This window comes from Dreissena polymorpha, chromosome 9 (assembly GCF_020536995.1).
Source record: "Dreissena polymorpha isolate Duluth1 chromosome 9, UMN_Dpol_1.0, whole genome shotgun sequence".
NCBI classification, from domain to species: Eukaryota; Metazoa; Mollusca; class Bivalvia; order Myida; family Dreissenidae; genus Dreissena; species Dreissena polymorpha.
The window spans coordinates 91,131,199-91,151,448 of NC_068363.1; the positions used below are offsets into that span (position 1 = coordinate 91,131,199).

General features: G+C 34.0%; 2 protein-coding genes across 4 annotated transcripts in view; one reads left to right on the top strand and one right to left on the bottom strand.

Moving 5' to 3' along the window:
* LOC127843911 (synaptojanin-1-like) overlaps nucleotides 1-20,250 on the top strand; it is a 222,460-nt gene that overhangs the window by 112,349 nt on the left and 89,861 nt on the right. The window lies entirely within an intron of this gene.
* The window catches only part of LOC127843914 (coronin-1C-A-like), a 52,055-nt gene continuing 32,974 nt past the window's right edge, over nucleotides 1,170-20,250 (bottom strand). Inside the window, exons 11-12 of one of the 3 annotated variants that reach the window (XR_008032443.1) lie at nucleotides 6,246-7,889; nucleotides 1,170-6,191 (exon numbers count right to left, since the gene is read on the bottom strand). Coding sequence is in view for 2 of the 3 variants with exons in the window: in XM_052373810.1 (XP_052229770.1) it covers nucleotides 7,707-7,889 (183 nt within the window). In the remaining variant the exon portion in view is untranslated. Of the gene's footprint in view, nucleotides 7,890-17,461; nucleotides 17,615-20,250 lie in introns of all 3 variants that reach the window. The other 2 variants (XM_052373811.1, XM_052373810.1) reach the window with 2 other exon arrangements.

Below are 20,250 nucleotides of genomic sequence, written 5' to 3' on the forward strand. Positions count from 1 at the left end.
CTAAGATATTATTGGATGAATCTTCTGACCAAGTTTAATGAAGATCTATAGCCATATAGAGAAAAATGCCCCGCCCCTTGGCAGCCATGTTTTTCAAGCAAACGTAACCATTTTCGAACTCATCCAAGATATCATTGAGACCAATCTTCTGACCAAATTTCATGAAGATTAAACAATAAATGTGGCCTCTATAGAGTTAACAAGGAAAATGTTTATGGGGTACGACGGACAAAAAGCGATCACAAAAGCTCACCATGAGCACGTTGTGCTCAGGTGAGCTAAAAATGCCTTGACCCCTGGTGGCCATGTTTATTAACCAACCCGATCCATTTCAAACTTATCCAAGATATAATTGGGACAAATCTTCTGACCAAGTTTCATGATGATCTGACAATAAATGTGCCCCTAGAGTGCAAACAAGGTTTTACTATAGCCATATAAAGCCATATAAGGAAAATTCCTCGCCTCCTGGCGGCCATGTTTTTCAACTCACTGGAATCATTTTCGAACTCGTCCAAGATATTATTGGGATGAATCTTCTGACCAAGTTTGATTATTAACAAGGTTTTACTTTAGTCATATAAAGCCATATAAGGAAACAGCGCCCCTTGGCGGCCATGTTTTTCAAGCAACAGTAACCATTTTCGAACTCGTCCAAGACATCATGGAGACCAATCTTTTGACCAAATTTAATAAAGATCAGACAATAAATGTGGCTTCTAAAAGCTCATGAGCACAGATAAGCTAAAAACAAAATATAGGTAAAATGCTTTCAATTGCTTATTGGGTCATGTTTTGCAGTTTGTTTTTACAAGAGCTGTGTTCGTGAAACACCATGTCCCATATTGCTGCTTTGAAGCCATATATTTGACCTTTGACCTTGTAGGATGACCTAGACCTTTCACCACTCAAAATGTGCTGCTCCATGAGATACACATGCATGCCAAATATCAAGTTGCTATCTTCAATATTGCAAAAGTTATGACCAAGGTTAAAGTTTTGGGACAGACACACACACAATGACAGACAGGCCAAAAGCAATATACCCCCGATCATTCGATCCAGGGGCTAACAAATATATATTTTATATATAACTGTTACCAAACTACACACCAAAAATACTATGTGTGAACTGTTATTGTTAAAAGAGTTAAACAGAACACATAAGGAAGAATGTAAAATGATTTATTGCAATAGTTTGACAGAAATTTACAATGACATGTTGAACAGCGATTGACTATAAATTCAACCCACTTTCAGAAAACTATACGCTAACAAGTCTCATAACAGTGCCAGGCAGTTTACATCATAGAATATCATCAAATATCCAAAGACTGCATCGCTACTCATGCAAGCAAACAGTATCATACGTTACACAATCAACCAGTTAATGTATACATGTGAAAAAAGCTTTTTTTTTTATTAAAAAAATACACCATCAAATGCACTTGTAGTTTGATTTTTTTCATTTATTTTATCATTGAAATATAAAAAATATTCAAGTACACCACCAAATATTCCTGGCAATAAAATATTTCTGATTGGTGTACATTACGAACATAACTAGCACAGGCACATAATACCAAAGTCCATTAATTAATTAAATCAGTGTTAGATAAACCATCCTTGTTTTGAGCCGCATGCTAACTACATGTGAACAACATGGTTTGTGACTTATTTCTGTTCCGTTTTACTGCATCAAACATTTACAATAAGTTTCTAAACAATTTTTTCATTTCAATACAATAAATGAACAAATAACTAACAGAACTCATACTATCATAAAAACTGTTTTGCTTCAATAAAGTTAATCAAAAGCTGTTAAGATTATTGCAGCTAAGACAGTTTTAGCATCACAATCTGTTGTCATGGAAACAAGATTGAGCGAACATGCATGCAAAACCCTCTACACCACATGAAATGTACAAAAGGAAGAAAATCCAAAAGACATGTTGTTAACTACAGATAATTCATAACAACTTGTTTAAGTTTTTTGTCGTCACATGTATTTGTCTTTTTCAAGCACATATTGGATACATTTGTAATATTTTTTATAACTGCCAATCCCTATATATAATGTAAGGTAGCTTACATATCGAAGTAGATAAAAACAAAATGCTACATCAGAGACAGTAGCAGATTGTTAAGGTCACAGGGTTACTAATTAATAACATTGTTCAATGTAGCGTGTTAAAATTATTTATCGCATAGACTGAGAAAAAATAAAAGCACACATGTAGACAGGCGGCCATTTGAATGGCCATAAACAAACACTTTATAACAAGCAAAACAAAAGTGAAAATATTTCTAAATAAAATAATGCACTTAGAACAAACAGTTCAAAACTATGACACAAAATTGCACATTCATAATTTGTCTTCATATGACTCTCAAGTTCACATAAAACACTGAAAGTCTGCATTATAAGCATGGTTAAACCTATCTTTTGTAAGCAATTATTTTCGATATCTTTACATTTAGTGAACTTCAAAAATTGTTGACCAAAAGGGCGTAAGTTAGATACATGCAGCATTGGAGAAAAAACAGCTGATTAAAATTAATTCAAAACGAACAAAAATGCAAATTTAAAGTAATTTTTATGTCATAATTTACATATGTTTTTCAATCATGCCCTGTAATATTTACGAAGAATATCGTCAAAGCCCAACTGTCTGACTTGTGCTACACAAATGTTACATTGTACACAACTTATACACAATCATCAGTTCAAAATTGTTGAATTGAATGTTTAAGGAATGCTTGATGTCAGTCATAAATCTCAAAACTTATGGACAACAAGTTGATAAACACTGTTGCCAAAATTATAAATCTATGCTTTCTCAGCTTTGATTTTTAATTTCAAAATACATGCTACACAAACCAACAAATTGCTCAAGTATACAAAACGCCAACCAGATAACCTACAAGCTGAAAACGAAATTAAGAAATCTACAGTACGTTCTACAAAATTGGTAAAAACAAAATGCCACAAAAAATAACTATCACATACTTCAGAACATTTGGAATGTTCGAAAAAAGTTTTTTTGTACACCACTAATGCCAAATATTATGGGTAAAGGATATCAAAACAATCCTTATCATGTTGTACAACATCTACATGCGCTTCAAACAAACACATTCCGCTTCAAACGATCACATTCGGTCACAAAGGGCACAGTTCCAATAATTGTCTCTCTATTTCTGGCATCAACAACAAGATTTTTTTTCAAATTGTGCAATTAATTTACGACTGACATTTGTGATCATAAGTTAAAATGCGTGCTAGCGGTTCATGTTAAAACTTTTTCAAGAAATTCACTGAAGGTAGAAAATGTGAGACATGCTTTTATGTAAAATACGAGCCATTAGAACTGACAACTGTAGCACAAATACTGAACACAAAAACATGTATTAAAGTGTTATATAACTAAAGTAAGACAGCATACAGATGACACATACAATCTTTGATAAATAAGCAGCCTATGGAACTAAAAACATTTCACTGCCTAAAATATGGGCACAAGCATTAACAGCTGTGATTAGAGGCCAACAAAGTTTACAAAGATTTTATAACTATTCTATGCACCCAAAACAAATTACAAGCCACCAAAATAGCTATTCAATGATGCAAACATGTTTTATCTGCTTTTTTTATCACATTGCACTGTTTCACATTTAGAAATGCTTAGTTACTTCCCCTGAATTTTCAATAGAAATATATAGGTCTTTATAGTTGGTTTACTCGGTTTTTATCATTGTTCCTTATAAACTGCACGTTGCACATTTATCTCAAATATATGTACAACATGTTCAGCTTTATTGTGCATTTGGAGAAATGCTTTTCAAATATATCAATAGCTAAATTATTTCTTGTTGGTTGATGTTGGAGTTTACATAAATATGAGAAAACAGACATGAAAATCATGCAATATCACAATGAGATACAACAATAAACACTGAGTATTTCAACGTGTTGGACCTATTTACAATTGTGTCTACCTTGGGCTTAGTCTGCAAAGGGAGATAATTTGACTACCAATGATGTCAGTAATTATCTATCATGTAACAACAGAAAGTATACACTTCCAATTTAACTATCCGCATTGGTGCAAATACACCAAACAGATACATCTTTGAAGTCTTTTTTCCAGTAACAAAATTCTTGAAAGATTTCAAGTAAAAAATATGACATTAAAATGAAAAGGCAAGAATGTGAAATGCCATAGACAAAATAACAAGAATTCCAGACCCATCTTTATTTCTTATGCACCTAAAATACTTAATAGAGAATAACAGGTTACTGCCTGATCTTTTTGTAATACCAGTATATCAGGTAAAGCATAGAATAATATAACTGCAAGGCTTGCCAAGACGTTATTATATTCAGTTCTGGGCCCGATTTATTAGACAAAAAAATCACGCAGTATCCTATTTTTCTGTTTATCATACCTCTACATCCTTAATTTTAAGGAAATAATGAAACAAGAGATGTGTTTGTCAGAAACACAATGCCTCCTAATGCGCCGCTTTGAATTTTTTTTTTACCTTTGACCTTGAAGGATGACCTTGACCTTTCACCACTCAAAATGTGCAGCTCCTTCAGATACACATGCATGCCAAATATCAAGTTGCTACGTTCAATATTGCAAAAGTTATGAAGAAGGTTAAAGTTTTGGACACACACACACATGGACACATACATTGACAGGCAGGCCAAAAACAATATACCCCCGATCTTTTGATCCGGGTGCATAAAAATGGCCAAAAAAAGCTGCATATTTTAGCGGGTAAGAATATGATTTTTGTCGTTTGACTTGCGGTTAATATTTGTAAAAATTGTTTTTTTGCAGTTTGTGTTGCAATTTGTGTTTAAAATATATTACATCTTGGTATCATATTGTTTGTTTTGTTTAATCTGATTTTATTTTACTTAATATAATTACTTTATAGATGATTCCATGTAATATGACCTACCTCCCATCATCGACTGAAGACCTTCCTGTTAAACTGATATAATTTATCAGGCAGTGTTATATCAGGCAGATATCAATGCAGCAGTATGATAAATCAATTTATCTACTAGGTAAGGTAATAAAAGCATTTTTTCTGCCATTCATATCACACCTAATCTGAACCAGGAGACCAGATTCAAACGCTAACTGTTGAGACCCACCATATATTTAAATTGTAACTGTTAAACCAAGGTATATCAGGTATCATAGTCAATGTTTCCTTGGAAACCAAATTTTAGAGATCAGTTTCTGCTACACAATGTCAGTAAAATAACAACTGTCTGTTTCTAAAGCACTTGATTAATTGTCCACATAGTTTTCAATTTAGAAAATAAATTACTTAGTCTGAAAATAGTATTTGTATGGTTAATTAATTTCATCAACTGATGTGAAAAAAACACAAAGCATCACAGAGACCAACAAGCAATAAGATTAATTAAAACAAGAAACAGGAAACTAGTGGAAGGAAAAAAGGCCAGATAATTAAAATAAATTAAAAAACATGATTAAATAACACATGCCAGTGCTATATCACTTTTTATAATGCTAACAAATTTAATTATGTTTAATCATTTACCTTGAGAACAAAAATGAAACTTTAATATGAATTTAAATTAAAATCGATAACAACTTAAAATGATTATTTCACCTAAAGGAAGAGTCCAATGCATAGTTGGTCTTATACAAACAATTTCTGGTAAAAATATTATATTAAAGGTAGGTGGATATTTACTCAAAACAACTGACTTTATATTAAATATATCTTCCTTTTATATTAAATCCACTTTCTAGTATGGCACCTTTACTGAGTATAAAGCACAATCAAATGCAAATCTTTAGAGAACCCTAAGGTAATTTTGTATTTATAACCAGCCGCAAACAATGACTACCTATATATAATCTGAGATAGAAACTAGTGGTTGCATGTTTGTCCAGGGCAACTGGATTTCAGCCAGCACAAGTCTATTTCAAAAGTTATTAATCGGGCAGGGCAAATTCCTTTTTTAAAACATCAACCACTTTGCTACAGTTAATAATAAAATAATCATGAAGATAGAAAAGAAAATGCTCATGTCAGCAATTTTGAAATCAAATCTGATTTTATTTTAGTACAAGCAAAATAGCATCACTTTTATTAGACTCGTATGACATGTATGGTATTTGGTTCTGGGCTCCTACCTCACTTTTATTAGACTCGTATGACATGTATGGTATTTGGTTCTGGGCTCCTACCTCTCTTTTATTAGACTCGTATGACATGTATGGTATTTGGTTCTGGGCTCCTACCTCTTTTGATGGGCAACTTAAGAAATAATTATGATTGCCAAACGGGCTACCAATATTAAAATGCTAATATCTATCTCTGACAATCTATATACTTGTATATACAAGTCTGAATAATGCCACAAATGCACAGCAAGGCTAACAGACTGGTGAGAAGGACAACAGCAGATGACTACAGCATGGTCCCTTAGTCCAAACAATAAATAACTACAAAATAAAGTCATTGTCAGCACTTCTACATGCATAACAAAGTGATGATTGATAAATAAAATTACAAAGTTAAATTACATTTCTTGACATTAAGTGCCACCTTGGCACATCATGCAATAAAATCTATAATTACACACCTATATGCATTAAGAAGATCATGAATCAACCAAGACATTTCTTATGAGTGAGGGCCCCTGAATAAGAATACTTACCATGCGTTGTTTTCCCTGTTAAGCCTTAAAAGTAGTAATTGTGAGTGTTGCAAGAATCATTAAAATATAAAAAAGTATTAGCATAATTATGTTACATAAAATGAACCAATTTGATAATTATTTAATCTAGTTGCCTTCAAGTTCTAACATACCTTCAAGGCTTAACAGAGTTACAGCACTTGGCAAAAATTTAACATTGTTGCCCAATTTGAAACTTCTGGACAATATGCCCAACCATTCACACTTGCAATACCTTTTATCTATTTACACATACACTAGCATATTGCAAACCATTCTATCAAAAACATAACAAGCACTAGATAAACACACTGGCTGGATAATCATTAGCTACATAACAGTCATTTATTCATTGGTTATGGAAGAGTGTATACATGTAGTTGAGGGATACAGACAATTAGTGAAGTTGAGTTGATATAAACTGTAACAACATGAACATAAATATCTTAACACTAGGTTTGGAGTGTTTTTTTAAATATAATTGTTAATTATAATATCATTGATAATGAAGAGTAATTTTAGAATTACATAAAATAATGACAATGTCATAAACAAATGTAAAGACAAAATGCACTGAAAAACTCATGGTTTCCTGAAATATGCTACAAGTGTACTGAATATAACACCTTGCAGTGCACTGTTTTAAAAAGTTACTGTTGGAGATTTAAATTGGACAATTGCCAGTAGGCCTTTTGAATTTAATCATATAATATTTTAAAATTCATACAGAACTAGGTATTTTTATTAATAGGTGAAAATAATTAATAAATAGGACATTATAAATGTCATGTTAATTAATAAAGTAACATTTTATTATAATGAATGCTGCAAGAAAAATAGACATAATGTTTACGATTGTGTGTAGTTTTTCTAGCTCTTCAATTCATATTGCCTTAAGCAGAGGTATTTCACTGATCTGAAATGCCGCCATCAGTGAAGACTTTGGGTATTTTTTCAGACTTGATCTCGCCTAAGCGTTTTCTTCCACTTTTTCAGCACTATCATTGCCATCATCGATAGTGCTGTTGCGATTTTCAGTGGAAGCTTCAAGCGTCTGCAGTTTTTCTTCCAGCATTCCGATCTTCTTGTCCTGCTTTTTGATGACGGCTTTCAAGGCGACTACGTCTTTAATAAGTTTCTCAGCATCAAAGTCCTGAAACAAAAAGGATTTTTGTGCCTCAACTTCTCACTAAAAACACCAGGAATATTATATCGGTGTGTTCAGGGCAAACCCGGCTTAATGCATGTGTGTAAAGTGTCTTCCAAGGAAACACTGTACAGTCTGCACAGGATACTATGGGACTACACTTTCGACTATACTAGATGTTGGTTTAGAAAAGACTTCCTTTTATAGGAAAATGTTGTTCCTTTAAGCTTGAGTAGACTTCACAGGCAAATCTTGGACGGTACTTAACGCACATGTACAGCACAGGCAAATCTTGGACGGTACTTTACGCACATGTACAGCACAGGCAAATCTTGGACGGTACTTTACGCACATGTACAGCATTACGCACATGTACAGCACAGGCAAATCTTGGACGGTACTTTACGCACATGTACTGCACAGGCAAATCTTGGACGGTACTTAACGCACATGTACTGCACAGGCAAATCTTGGACGGTACTTAACGCACATGTATTAAGCCCCATTTTCACAGAGTGAGGCTCATATTGAGATCTGAAGCTATACCTCAATTATTTCAAATATCTTAAAGAGAAACCCAATATTTTGTTCCCTTTGGTTAACAACCATGTAAACAGCTATAAAAATTGAAATAGATTTATCTACAGAAAAGACTACTTTAACAAATATAAAACAACACAGGGTGAAATATAAAACAACAGAAGTCAAGACATTATTTAAGACATTTACAAAAGAGCTAGAGATATTAAAAAAGAGATTATTAAATTTACTTATTGATGTTTTCACTTTTGAATTTGCACACACCAGCACAAGTACCGGTATAAATACGCTCAACTTCTGACAAAAGTATTTTAAACTTTAAGCATTTAAGATCAGTGCATACATAATTAGAGAAACATTAATGACAGTTTTGTTTACATATTTTTAATGTAAGTCAAAGATAAAAGATGTATTGTTTATCCTTATTTACAGTTTAACTGAAAGAAGCTCTAAACAGAATTTTTTAAATACAGAATAATAACTAGCAAAAACAACAAAGAGGATTAGTACAAACAGGTACAGGAAACAAAATGCAGTTCAAAAGAATGTTTCAAAATATTAGCTCAGAAATAGTTTCTGATTATAGATTTCAATGTCTTATGAACTTCGACAAGTGTATCATGTACCATCACCTTCAACCCAATCTTTGCACTTCGAAGTGCGAAGTGCGTCAAACAGATACCTGATCACAAGAGGAGTGGAAACCTTGCCTGTGTATTGAACCCATTCTTATTTCACCTAAGTGCTTTTTACTGTCATTTTTTTGTAAATCATTCATAAAATGTCAAATGGGCCGTTCTTTGTTTGAAAAAGCTTTGGTAAGATAGACATATTTTTTTTAATTACTTTAATAATACTTTTTTTATTATTAAGTGAAATTTCAACTATTGAAGCAAAATAATGTTCATGTAAGTGTTGAAAAGTATTGACCTTGATGTTGCAAAGGTCACTATCCAAGCAGTGAAATTGTAAATAAATAAATGATACGTTTAATATATTTTGCAGCCTCAGTAAATATAATAAAGCCTATTTTAATTATTATACACTATACAGATCTATGGTACATCAGCACAGAGATATACTATTTATCTATACAGCGTGCACATGTTGATTCGCCATTTTGTATAAAATGTATTTGCCATACTGTATAAGCAATGGATTATGTTACTGTATAAGATAATGGTCTTGATGTAATATACCAACTCTTAATATGAGAATTCACACTACACCTCAACATTTTTGTTTGGATATTTTGGATGATAATTTTCAACATAGCAAATTCCTAAATGTTGATTGTGAATGCAGATTTGAAATAAAAAACAAACATTTCATTCTGTTGTTTTAAATGTATGTGATTCTTTACCCCAATTAAAATGAAATCCTTTTACTATTGTCTCATTATAATTGAGGCATTGGTTGGTGTTTTTCTTAATTACCCGAAGGGCAATACATCTTTTAAGAAAACATCTTTGACAATGCTCTGTGTCAGTTAGTTTCTAATTAGATGACTATCTTTGGGCAAAAAAAGTCCACTAAAACCATTCACACATTCAACCCTTACAAACGCTGACTTACACTTTTACCACTTAGATAAGTATTTTTAAACATTTGTAGTCCCTTCACAAATTGAATTTAAGACCTTTCTTGCTAGATTCAAGTTTTAAAGGCTTCACTTCCAACCCTTAGATACTGATGAACAGCAAACAGCATAAAACCTGAACAGACTGTGAGTCACTTGCAGACTGTTCTGGTTTTATGCTGTTTGCACATAGCCATTTTTCTTTTGCCTTTGAGTAGGAAGGGTTAATTACAGCTGGTTGTTACAGGTGATGTTAATTTATTAAAATATGCTTCAACAAAAAAAAAGACCATAATATAATATCAAATATCTTAGGTTCCTCTTTTTCAAGTAAATTGCTTTTTCCGTCATTATCAAGATGAATAACAACATTGCTTGTGACAAAATATAGGCAATAATTGTACTGATGGAAAGTATTTATGTGTATTTACAGTCATCATGCAATCATAAATCTACAAAGCCAGGAATAATTATAGATATTGGTTAACTTCTCAAAATGATTATCACTACTTCAATTTATTGATAACTGCTTACAGATAAATGAGACTGGATCTAATTAACAAATGGGTTTTCTTTCATTTGCCGAAAGTGTTGTCGCCTAGACTGGACTTCCTGTAGACAAGATCTCCAATCACCAACATTTCAATTACCTCAAAAGTGTTGTCTCTGATTAGATTGTGGTGCATTAAGCCCCGTTTTCCTGCATAGCACCTTTATTGATGACTGCTACATATCAATTGCTTGTTAAAGGTCACATAAGTTGGAATATGGATATGCCTTTTGTTACCACTTTTGGTGGCAATGCCAGTAGTGTCCAGTATCCAAGTCATTAGGTTCAGTAGAAATGGTAAATAAAGCCATGAATTTTCTGTTGGTGAAGCCATTAATTTAGTTTCTGACATAATATTTCTGTTAATAAAGTTCATGTTTTGTTTTTTGTTCATATAGTAATTAATTTCTGACAAGAAAAGTGCAAACAATGTTGATGTCTGTAATGAAGCCTCATGAATCAATGTGACACATTCAAAATGGATATAGGCACTGCAAACAATATGCAGTGGACATAGTGTGGGAAGGGCGTTATCTGATTCTGAAATGTTAATCAGTAAACTGCAAGGCTGAACTCTTGATATTCAAAAGTCCAATTTCACTGTCAACTTAGGTGAACAATTTAACAGCATACATTGAAAGTACCCACATTTAATACGAGTTCATTTTTCATTCAACTCATTGTATATAACAAAAACATCAATAAACAATTTCTCAAGCATTCTGGACAAAAGGAAATTCAAGAGAGACTGCTGTTTATCCAATGGTAATTATTCTGAAGAAATGACAAACATAGCCATACATCAAGCCTTAACATTTATGCAAAACCTGGTAATGGTAAATCTTCAAGGGTTTGTAACATTATATTCTATAGGATGTCTTCATAGTCTCACAATAAAAGTAATTAGAGAGAATGCATGGATTTTATTTCAGCGAGATTTAATGGGCTGCCAGCAGTGAGCAATCACAACAGGGTAGTGGTGAATATTCTGCAAGAAACATAGAGAAGAACCTGTTACTGCCGTATTGTTTTGTACATATAGAATGACTGTTTACTGCCCTTTTGTCATGCACATCTAGAATGACTGGTTACTGCCCTATTGTTCTGCGATATAAAGAGAATGGCCGTTTACTGCCCTATTGTTGTGAGATACATAGAAAATGACCGGTTACTGACCTATTGTTGTGTACATCGAGAACGACCGGTTACTGCCATATTATCATGCGATACATAGAGAATGAATGTTAACTGCCCTATTGTTGTGAGATACATAGAAAATGACCCGTTACTGCCCTATCGTTGTGCCGAGCCTGATATATTACAAAAAGATATGGCAGTAACCTGTTTTTCTGTTTATCATACATCTACGTCCCCGATTTTAAAGAAATAATAAAAAAATTGCTTAAAGCTGCATTTTTAGCGGGAAATAGGATTTTTATCGTTTGAAATGTGATAATGACGTCATGAGCACTTGCGCTTAATATTTGTACAACATGTTTTTTGCTGTTTGCGTTGCATTTTGTGTTTAAAATATATTACAAACATGTATTGGTATCAAATTGTTTGTTTTGTTGAATGTGATTCGATTATACTAAAAATGATTACTTTAAAGTTGATTCCTAGTTATATGACCTACCTCCTATCATCAACTGATATAAGAACATCCTGTTGAAGGTATTTAAAAAAATATATCATGCAACGTTATATCGGGCGGATATCAATGCAGCGGAATGATAAATAGACAATAACTGGTTACTGTCCTATTGTTGTATGATACCTACAGAATAACCGGTAACTGTCCTATTGTTGTGCAATACATACAGAATAACCGGTTACTGTCCTATTGTTTTGTGATACACACAGAATAACCGGTTACTATCCTATTGATGTGTGATACATAGAGAATAACCGGTTACTGTCCTATTGTTGCGCAATACATACAGAATAATCGTTTACTGTCCTATTGTTGTGAGATACATACAGAATAACTGGTAAATGTCCTATTGATGTGTGATACATACAGAATAACCGGTCACTGTCCTATTGATGTGTGATACATAAGAGAACAAGAGTCTGAAATTGCCAAGCAATATATTCCCCTACCAATGAAACTCCACCATTGTCAGTTTTTTATATTTATTTTCTTATTTTTTTATATATTTGTACACATAGCAACCAAAATTCTTGACGTAGGAACAAAATGAAATGACGTGCATAATCTCCATATTGCCATCTATCCATGTTTCAAGTTTCATGAAAAAATATGAAGAACTTTTATAGTTATGGCAGGATCCAGGAAAGTGTGACAGACAGAGCGCATACCATAAGTCCCCTCTGGTTTCACCGTTAGGGGACAATAACCGGTTACTGTCCTATTGTTGTGTATAATATCAGGTACGGCTAGTCCGGCTTTATTTGTGCCGAGTCTGATATATTAAACAACAGGAAGTGTTTTTCTATTTATCATAACTATAGTCCCCAGTCTTAAAGAAATAATTATATATAATTGCTATGACACTGCTATTAAAGCGGGAATTAATATGAGTATAACGTTTAAAAAGTAAGTAATTTGGTCATGAGAATCTGCTCTTAATATTTGTAAAATATGTTTTGTGTTGTTTTTGTTGCTTTTTGCCTCTAAAATATATTACATCTTGGTATCACATTGTTCGTTGGTTTACCAAAATTGACGATTGTATAGTTGATTTTGAGTTATATGACCTACCTCCAAACATTGATCACGTTGAAGTAAATAGAACAACTATATGAGGCACCTTGAGATGCGGAAGAAACAAGGGCTGTTTGTAACACATGCATGTCCCCCATATGGGCTGTCAGTTGTAGTGGCAGCCATTGTGTGAATACGTTTTTTGTCACTGTGACCTTTACCTTTGACCTAGTGACCTGAAAATCAAAAGGGGTCATCTGCGAGTCATGATCACCGTACCTATAAAGTTTCATGATCCTAGGCGTAAGCATTCTTGAGTTATCATCCGGAAACCATTTTACTGGTTCGAGTCACCGTGACCTTGACCTTTGACCTAGTGACCTGAAAATCAATAGGGGTCATCTGCGAGTCATGATCAATGTACCTATGAAGTTTCATGATCCTAGGCATAAGCGTTCTTGAGTTATCATCCGGAAACCATTTTTCTGTGTCGAGTCACTGTGACCTTGACCTTTAACCTAGTGACCTGAAAATCAATAGGGGTCATCTGCAAGTCATGATCAATGTACCTATGATGTTTCATGATCCTAGGCGTAAGCGTTCTTGAGTTATCATCCGGAAACCCTTTTACTGGTTTGAGTCACCGTGACCTTTGACCTAGTGACCTGAAAATCAATAAGGGTCATCTGCGAGTCATGATCAATGTACCTATGAAGTTTCATGATCCTAGGCGTAAGCGTTCTTGAGTTATCATCTGGAAACCATTCGGTGGATGGACCGACTGACGGAAGGACCGACCGACATGTGCAAAACAATATACCCCTTCTTTTTCGAAGGGGGGCATAATCAAAATAGTGTCATCATATAGATTTATATAGAATATTGAGATGTGTCGGGAAAAACCAGCTGTACAACCTCCCTCGCAGAGATTTGAATGGAACCAGCATAGCTGTAAAACCTCAGCACAGAGATTTGACTGGAACCAGCATAGCTTGATCAAAGTCTTGCCATTATAACCAACCACGTGAGAACAGTCGAGCCACGTGGTACAAAAATTTCCAGTTGTTATTTTTACTTTTTTTATTAGGTAATTATTATTTTATTACGAACATAAACTTATACACTATTTTATATAAATATAACAGAAAATGATACAACTTTTCATAATATAATACTTTAACAACAACAAGATGCGTTTGTGAAACACAATGTCCCCCTATATGACGTTTGACCTTGGAGTATGACCTTGACCTTGTGAAGGATGACCTTGACCTTGACCTTTCACCACTCAAAATGTGCAGCTCCATGAGATACACATGCATGCCAAATATCAAGTTGCTATCTTCAATATTGCAAAAGTATTCATAAAATGAGCGATTTTGGCCACATATATTTGACCTCTGACCTTGAAGGTTGAAGGATGACCTTGACCTTTCACCACTCAAAATGTGCAGCTTCATCAGATACACATGCATGCCAAATATGAAGTTGCTATCTTCAATATAGCAAAAGTTATTGCAAAATGTTAAAGTTGGCGCAAACAGACCAACAGACAGACAGGGCAAAAACAATATGTCCCCCACTACTATAGTGGGGGACATAAAAATCCTTCCAGATCTGGAGGGATTTTCTTGTGATGGCAGACATTGTATGTGAGAGCATTGAACAATACATGTAACTCTGGGTGGAGATTGCCATCTGAAATGCACCTGTATAAAGTGTCCCAGGGTGGTCATCCTGTGAAGCAATCTCCACGCATAGTTGTCTCACATACAATCTCTGCAATCACAAGAAAATCCTACCAGATTTGGTAGGATTTTTTTCAGTATATTACGAAAAGTTTTATTATTTTCTGTTATGTTATATTTTGAAAATAGTGTATAAGTTTAGGATCATAATGAAAAAAATTTATTACGTAAATTAAAACAAGAATATCAGTGAAACTGATGGATGCTCCCCAATTATGCGCTTTGTCAATCAAAGTACTGGTTCTAGGCCCAGGAAACGGACTCGAGAGCGTTTATATAAGCCTAAGGCTTTCGATGCAATTGAGCTAAAATAAATAGGTTTAAACTAATCAATGTGTAAATAACCACCTAAACAAATCTATTATTAGCCTCGGTGACCTTGACCCCAGTGACCTCAAACTCATCAAAATGTAGAGGTTAATGAAAGGTACCTACATGCCAAATATGTAAGAGATCGGTAAAATATTGAAGGCACTATGAGAAACTGTAACAAAATTGTGACAGGAAAATCTATTATTAGCCTCGGTGACCATTACCTTGACCCCAGTGACCTCAAACCTCATCAAAAGGTAGAGGTCCATGAAAGGTACCTACATGCCAAATATGTAAGAGATCGGAAAAATATTGAAGGTGCTATGAGAAACTGTAACAAAATTGTGGCGAAAAAATCTATTATTAGCCTTGGTGACCTTTACCCCAGTGACCTCAAACATCATCGAAAGGTAGAGGTCCATGCAAGGTACCTACATGCCAAATATGTAAGAGGTCGGTAAAATATTGAAGGCGCTATGAGAAACTGTAACAAAATTGTGACAGAAAAAACTATTTTTAGCCTCTGTGACCTTGACCCCAGTGACCTCAAACCTCATCAAAAGGTAGAGGTCCATGCAAGGTACCTGCATGCCAAACATGAAAGGGAATGGTAAAATATTGAAGGCGCTATGAGAAACTGTAACAAAATTGTGACAGGAAAATCTATTATTAGCCTCGGTTACCATTACCTTGACCCCAGTGACCTCAAACCTCATCAAAAGGTAGAGGTCCATGAAAGGTACCTACATGCCAAATATGTAAGAGATCGGAAAAATATTGAAGGTGCTATGAGAAACTGTAACAAAATTGTGGCAAAAAATCTATTATTAGCCTTGGTGACCTTTACCCCAGTGACCTCAAACATCATCGAAAGGTAGAGGTCCATGCAAGGTACCTACATGCCAAATATGTAAGAGATCGGTAAAATATTGAAGGCGCTATGAGAAACTGTAACAAAAGTGTGACGGAAGTAAGGAAGTAAGGAACCCCAAACTGGCAACTATATGCTCCCTGAAAATTTTCGGGGAGCATAATAATATAAACAAGCAAATTTGTTGAATTGATATCCCCCGCCAATATGCTTCTGGACACAAAATGTTATATTTGACACTCAAAAAAGCATTTTTTCAAAATACAAAGGGCTATAACTCTGTTATTTACAGATGGTGTACAATGCCATTTGGCGTGCAACATCCTCTTATCCATATATATACTCATACCAAGTTTCAATGAAATCTGCCAAAGCACTTTCAAGATATGGCTCCGGACAGACGAACAGAAAAGACGGACAGACAGACAACGCTAAAACAATAAATAACAACCGCAAAATGATTGTACCATGTGGCTAAGCTATCATCACGTGGTTGGTTATGCTGGCAGAGATTTGATCCAGCTATGCTGGTTCAAGTCAAATTTCTGCGCGGAGTTTGCCTGTTAAGTGCTAATAATTAGCTAATACAGTTAACACTTTCATAGTTACTTTATTTTCTGTTAACACTTTGATTGTTGTTCTTTTCTGTTTCAAGATATTAAGCTAATCCAGTTAACACTTTGATTTTTATGCAATTTTCTGTTTCGAGTATTTTCTACACATGCACTATGCTAATCAAGATAGAAAGTGCCATACTAGATCAGTCTGTGCAGTTTGAAAGTATTTTACAGGCATGCATTTAACCCGGTTTCCATAAACTTGCCACAAATGTAGTGGCTGTGAGAATTCTGCTTTGTGAAAATTAACTTAAGGTATTTAAACAATAAATTTCCATAGGTTTTCCATAAGAATCTTTACCAATACAAACCATTGTGGCATGACCAAACAATATAAGGTCCAACTGTCAGATTATTATTTCCTTTATTGGGCTAAAACATGTACAATACTTTTAATTGTGTGAACTGCCAGTCGGCATATTATGTGATTTTAAAGACCATCACTTTGAGGAGGGATTTTTTTTTCTTTGAGCAGTTTCTTTGATTATCACATATACCAATATTTTATTTATTTTTTAACTGAAAATTTGATCTGTCAACCAGATACATAACTGAATTTTTTTTTCTGCCTATATAACAAGTGAAGTAAAACAAACGCTCAGCAAGCAACAAAATTAATGGAAAAAACACACACTACAATCACCAAAAAAAAAGCCAAACACCAAGCAAAAGGTGAAGAAAGGTGTTAAATACATTGAATTATGCAGCTTCTTCCCCGTCTTCTTCCGAAGTATTTGCCTCAAACTGGGCAACTTTATCCTCTAATGTTTTGATACGTCTCTCATGTGCTTTGACAATGAGTTTCAGTTTGCGAATATCGTCCTGAAGAGCCTGGGCATCAAAGTCCTGGGCAAACAAAATTGGTAATACATGCTCTACACAAGTGGCTACACGTTGAGACATTTGAGCATGTTCCTGTGAAAACTGGGCTCAATTCATGTAAGTAAAGTGGTCTCAAATAGGCCTTTGCAGTCTGCACAGGCTTATCAGAGACAACCTTTCTGCCTTGACTGAATTTTCATTTTGAAGAGACTACCTTTACACATCAAAATTTTATAAAAAAGGAAAGTGTTGTCCCTGATAAGCATGTGTGGATGCACAGGCTAATCTGGGATGACACTTGCCCCACATGCATTAAGCACAGATTTCAAAGAACAAAACTCATTCGTTAATTGGCTCATACAAGATTAACAGATAGGACATTTGAAGGCTGGGCTCACAAAATTAATGAATCATATTCTATGGCTTGTCAAAATAAAATACTTTTTTGAAGTGATTTACAAAAAAATGTAGCCATCTTGAATTAGTTCTCATATTCTGTTTAGAAATGCTTAAAATAAATCTTTTGAATGTTTTTAAAAGGACAGTTACACATGTCATTTCCATTCACCATTATATACTGGGCATATTTAGTTGATCAAAATGTTTTCTTCTTTTGTAATAGTTATGAATGCGGTTTTTAGTTCTCTGTTTCATGTTTGGACAAAGGCAAAATTGTACAATTATTTTCCTTGTTCCACAAACTGGGTCATACAAAATGTTGGTGTTAATTTCCCCAGCACATTTATCAGTGACACAATTATCTAAGACAGTTAAAACACAGCAGTTCGTTTTACAAAAAAACTTCTAAACAAGACAAGGTATGAATCGCAGATGAAACAAAATACATATTAATAATTGTAAAACAATCAAAATGCCCAAAGAAGGAAATGTCAATATTGTATTTAATATCTGTTGTACACATGTTGACAAACTGGGCAGAAACATCAAACTTCCATAGGTCGATGAATAACTTTAAGGATAAATAGGGACAAAAAATAACTTTTAACATAAACTTAAAATAAATTTGATGATATATAGGGATGTGGATAACTTAAACCATAAACAGACCAAGAAATAACTTTAACCACAAATAGGAACATGAATTTCTTTAACCATAAGCAGGCCCAGTAATAATTTTCACCATAAACAGACACAGAAATAACTTAAAGCATAAATAGGCCCAAAATTACCTTTGACCATAAACAGCATAGGAATAACTTTAACCATAAACAGGTCAAAGAAAAGCTTTAACCATAAACAAGCACATGTGTCACTTAAAACCATAAACAGGTCCATGAATAACTTGAACAGTATACAGGGACAGGAATAACCGGAACCATATTCAGGTATAACTTTAATCATTAACAGGTCCAGCAATAACTTGAACCATACAAAGGCACAGGAATACTGAAACCATTAAGAGGCAAAGGAATGACTTGAACCTTAAACAGGCACAGGAATAACTTGAAACATAAACAATTATAACTACAAGTTCAGAAATAACTTGAACCATAAACAGGCAAAGGAATAACTGGAACCATATACAGGACTAACTTTAACCATAAACAGGTACATGACTAACTTTAACCATAAACAGGCACAGGAATAACTTGAACTATAAATCAGCACCAGAATAACCTGAACCATAAACAGGTATCACTATAACAATAAACAGGTCCAGGTATAACTTAAACCATAAACAGGCACAGGAATAACTTGAACCATAAACAGGCACAGGGGATAACTGCAACCATAAACAGGCACAGGAATAAAGTTTACCTTAATCTGGTTGAAAGGAAATGGGCAAGTTATTTTTTCAACGCAGTTGTCATGCAAAAAAATAAACTACTATACTCAAATAAGCATTTTATTACTTAAAACAATTTTTTATTTTAATTGAAAACCACTACTAAATTGATCACTTCATACAGTGATGGACCGAGACTTGTGTTAAACTAAATAATACAACCATACTTGAGAAGATCTGTTAACTATAAAGGACAATTACAGGTAGAGGAGGTATATAATATACGAAATTGCACATACACAATTTACACATATGCAATAAAAGAAAAAACACCAGTGATGAAGAAACGCAGGCCAGCCTTCAAACACACAATGAAAATCATAATTAGCAAAACATTGATGCAAGTCAAAGAAGTATTGCATGTATAAGAATAAAATGTTAAATCTGATCTGAATATTAATGAACATGAATATTCATTTGTTTCTAAAGGATGGAGCTGATAGGTACTGGTGAACATTCAAAGAGATGCCCCACTTGTGTCCATGCAAATAGATGTCCAACATGTGTAAATGCAGAGATGATATACTTAGTTTCTCCACAAGAAAAGCTACAACAACAGAACCTTAAAATTTGAAGTTGAACTTGTTCGTGCCAACTGAAAGAGAAAACTTAACAAAGGGCTTTTTCTTGATTTGGGGAAGGGAAACGCCTTCCACTTTGTTCCACTTTGACCAAAAAAAATATGAAAACAATAGATGTGTTTGTCAGTAACACAATGCCCCCTACTGCGCCGCTTTGATACATATTTTTTGACCTTTGACCTTGAAGGATGACCTTGACCTTGATCTTTCACCACTCAAAATGTGCAGCTCCATGAGATACACATGCATGCCAAATATCAAGTTGCTATGTG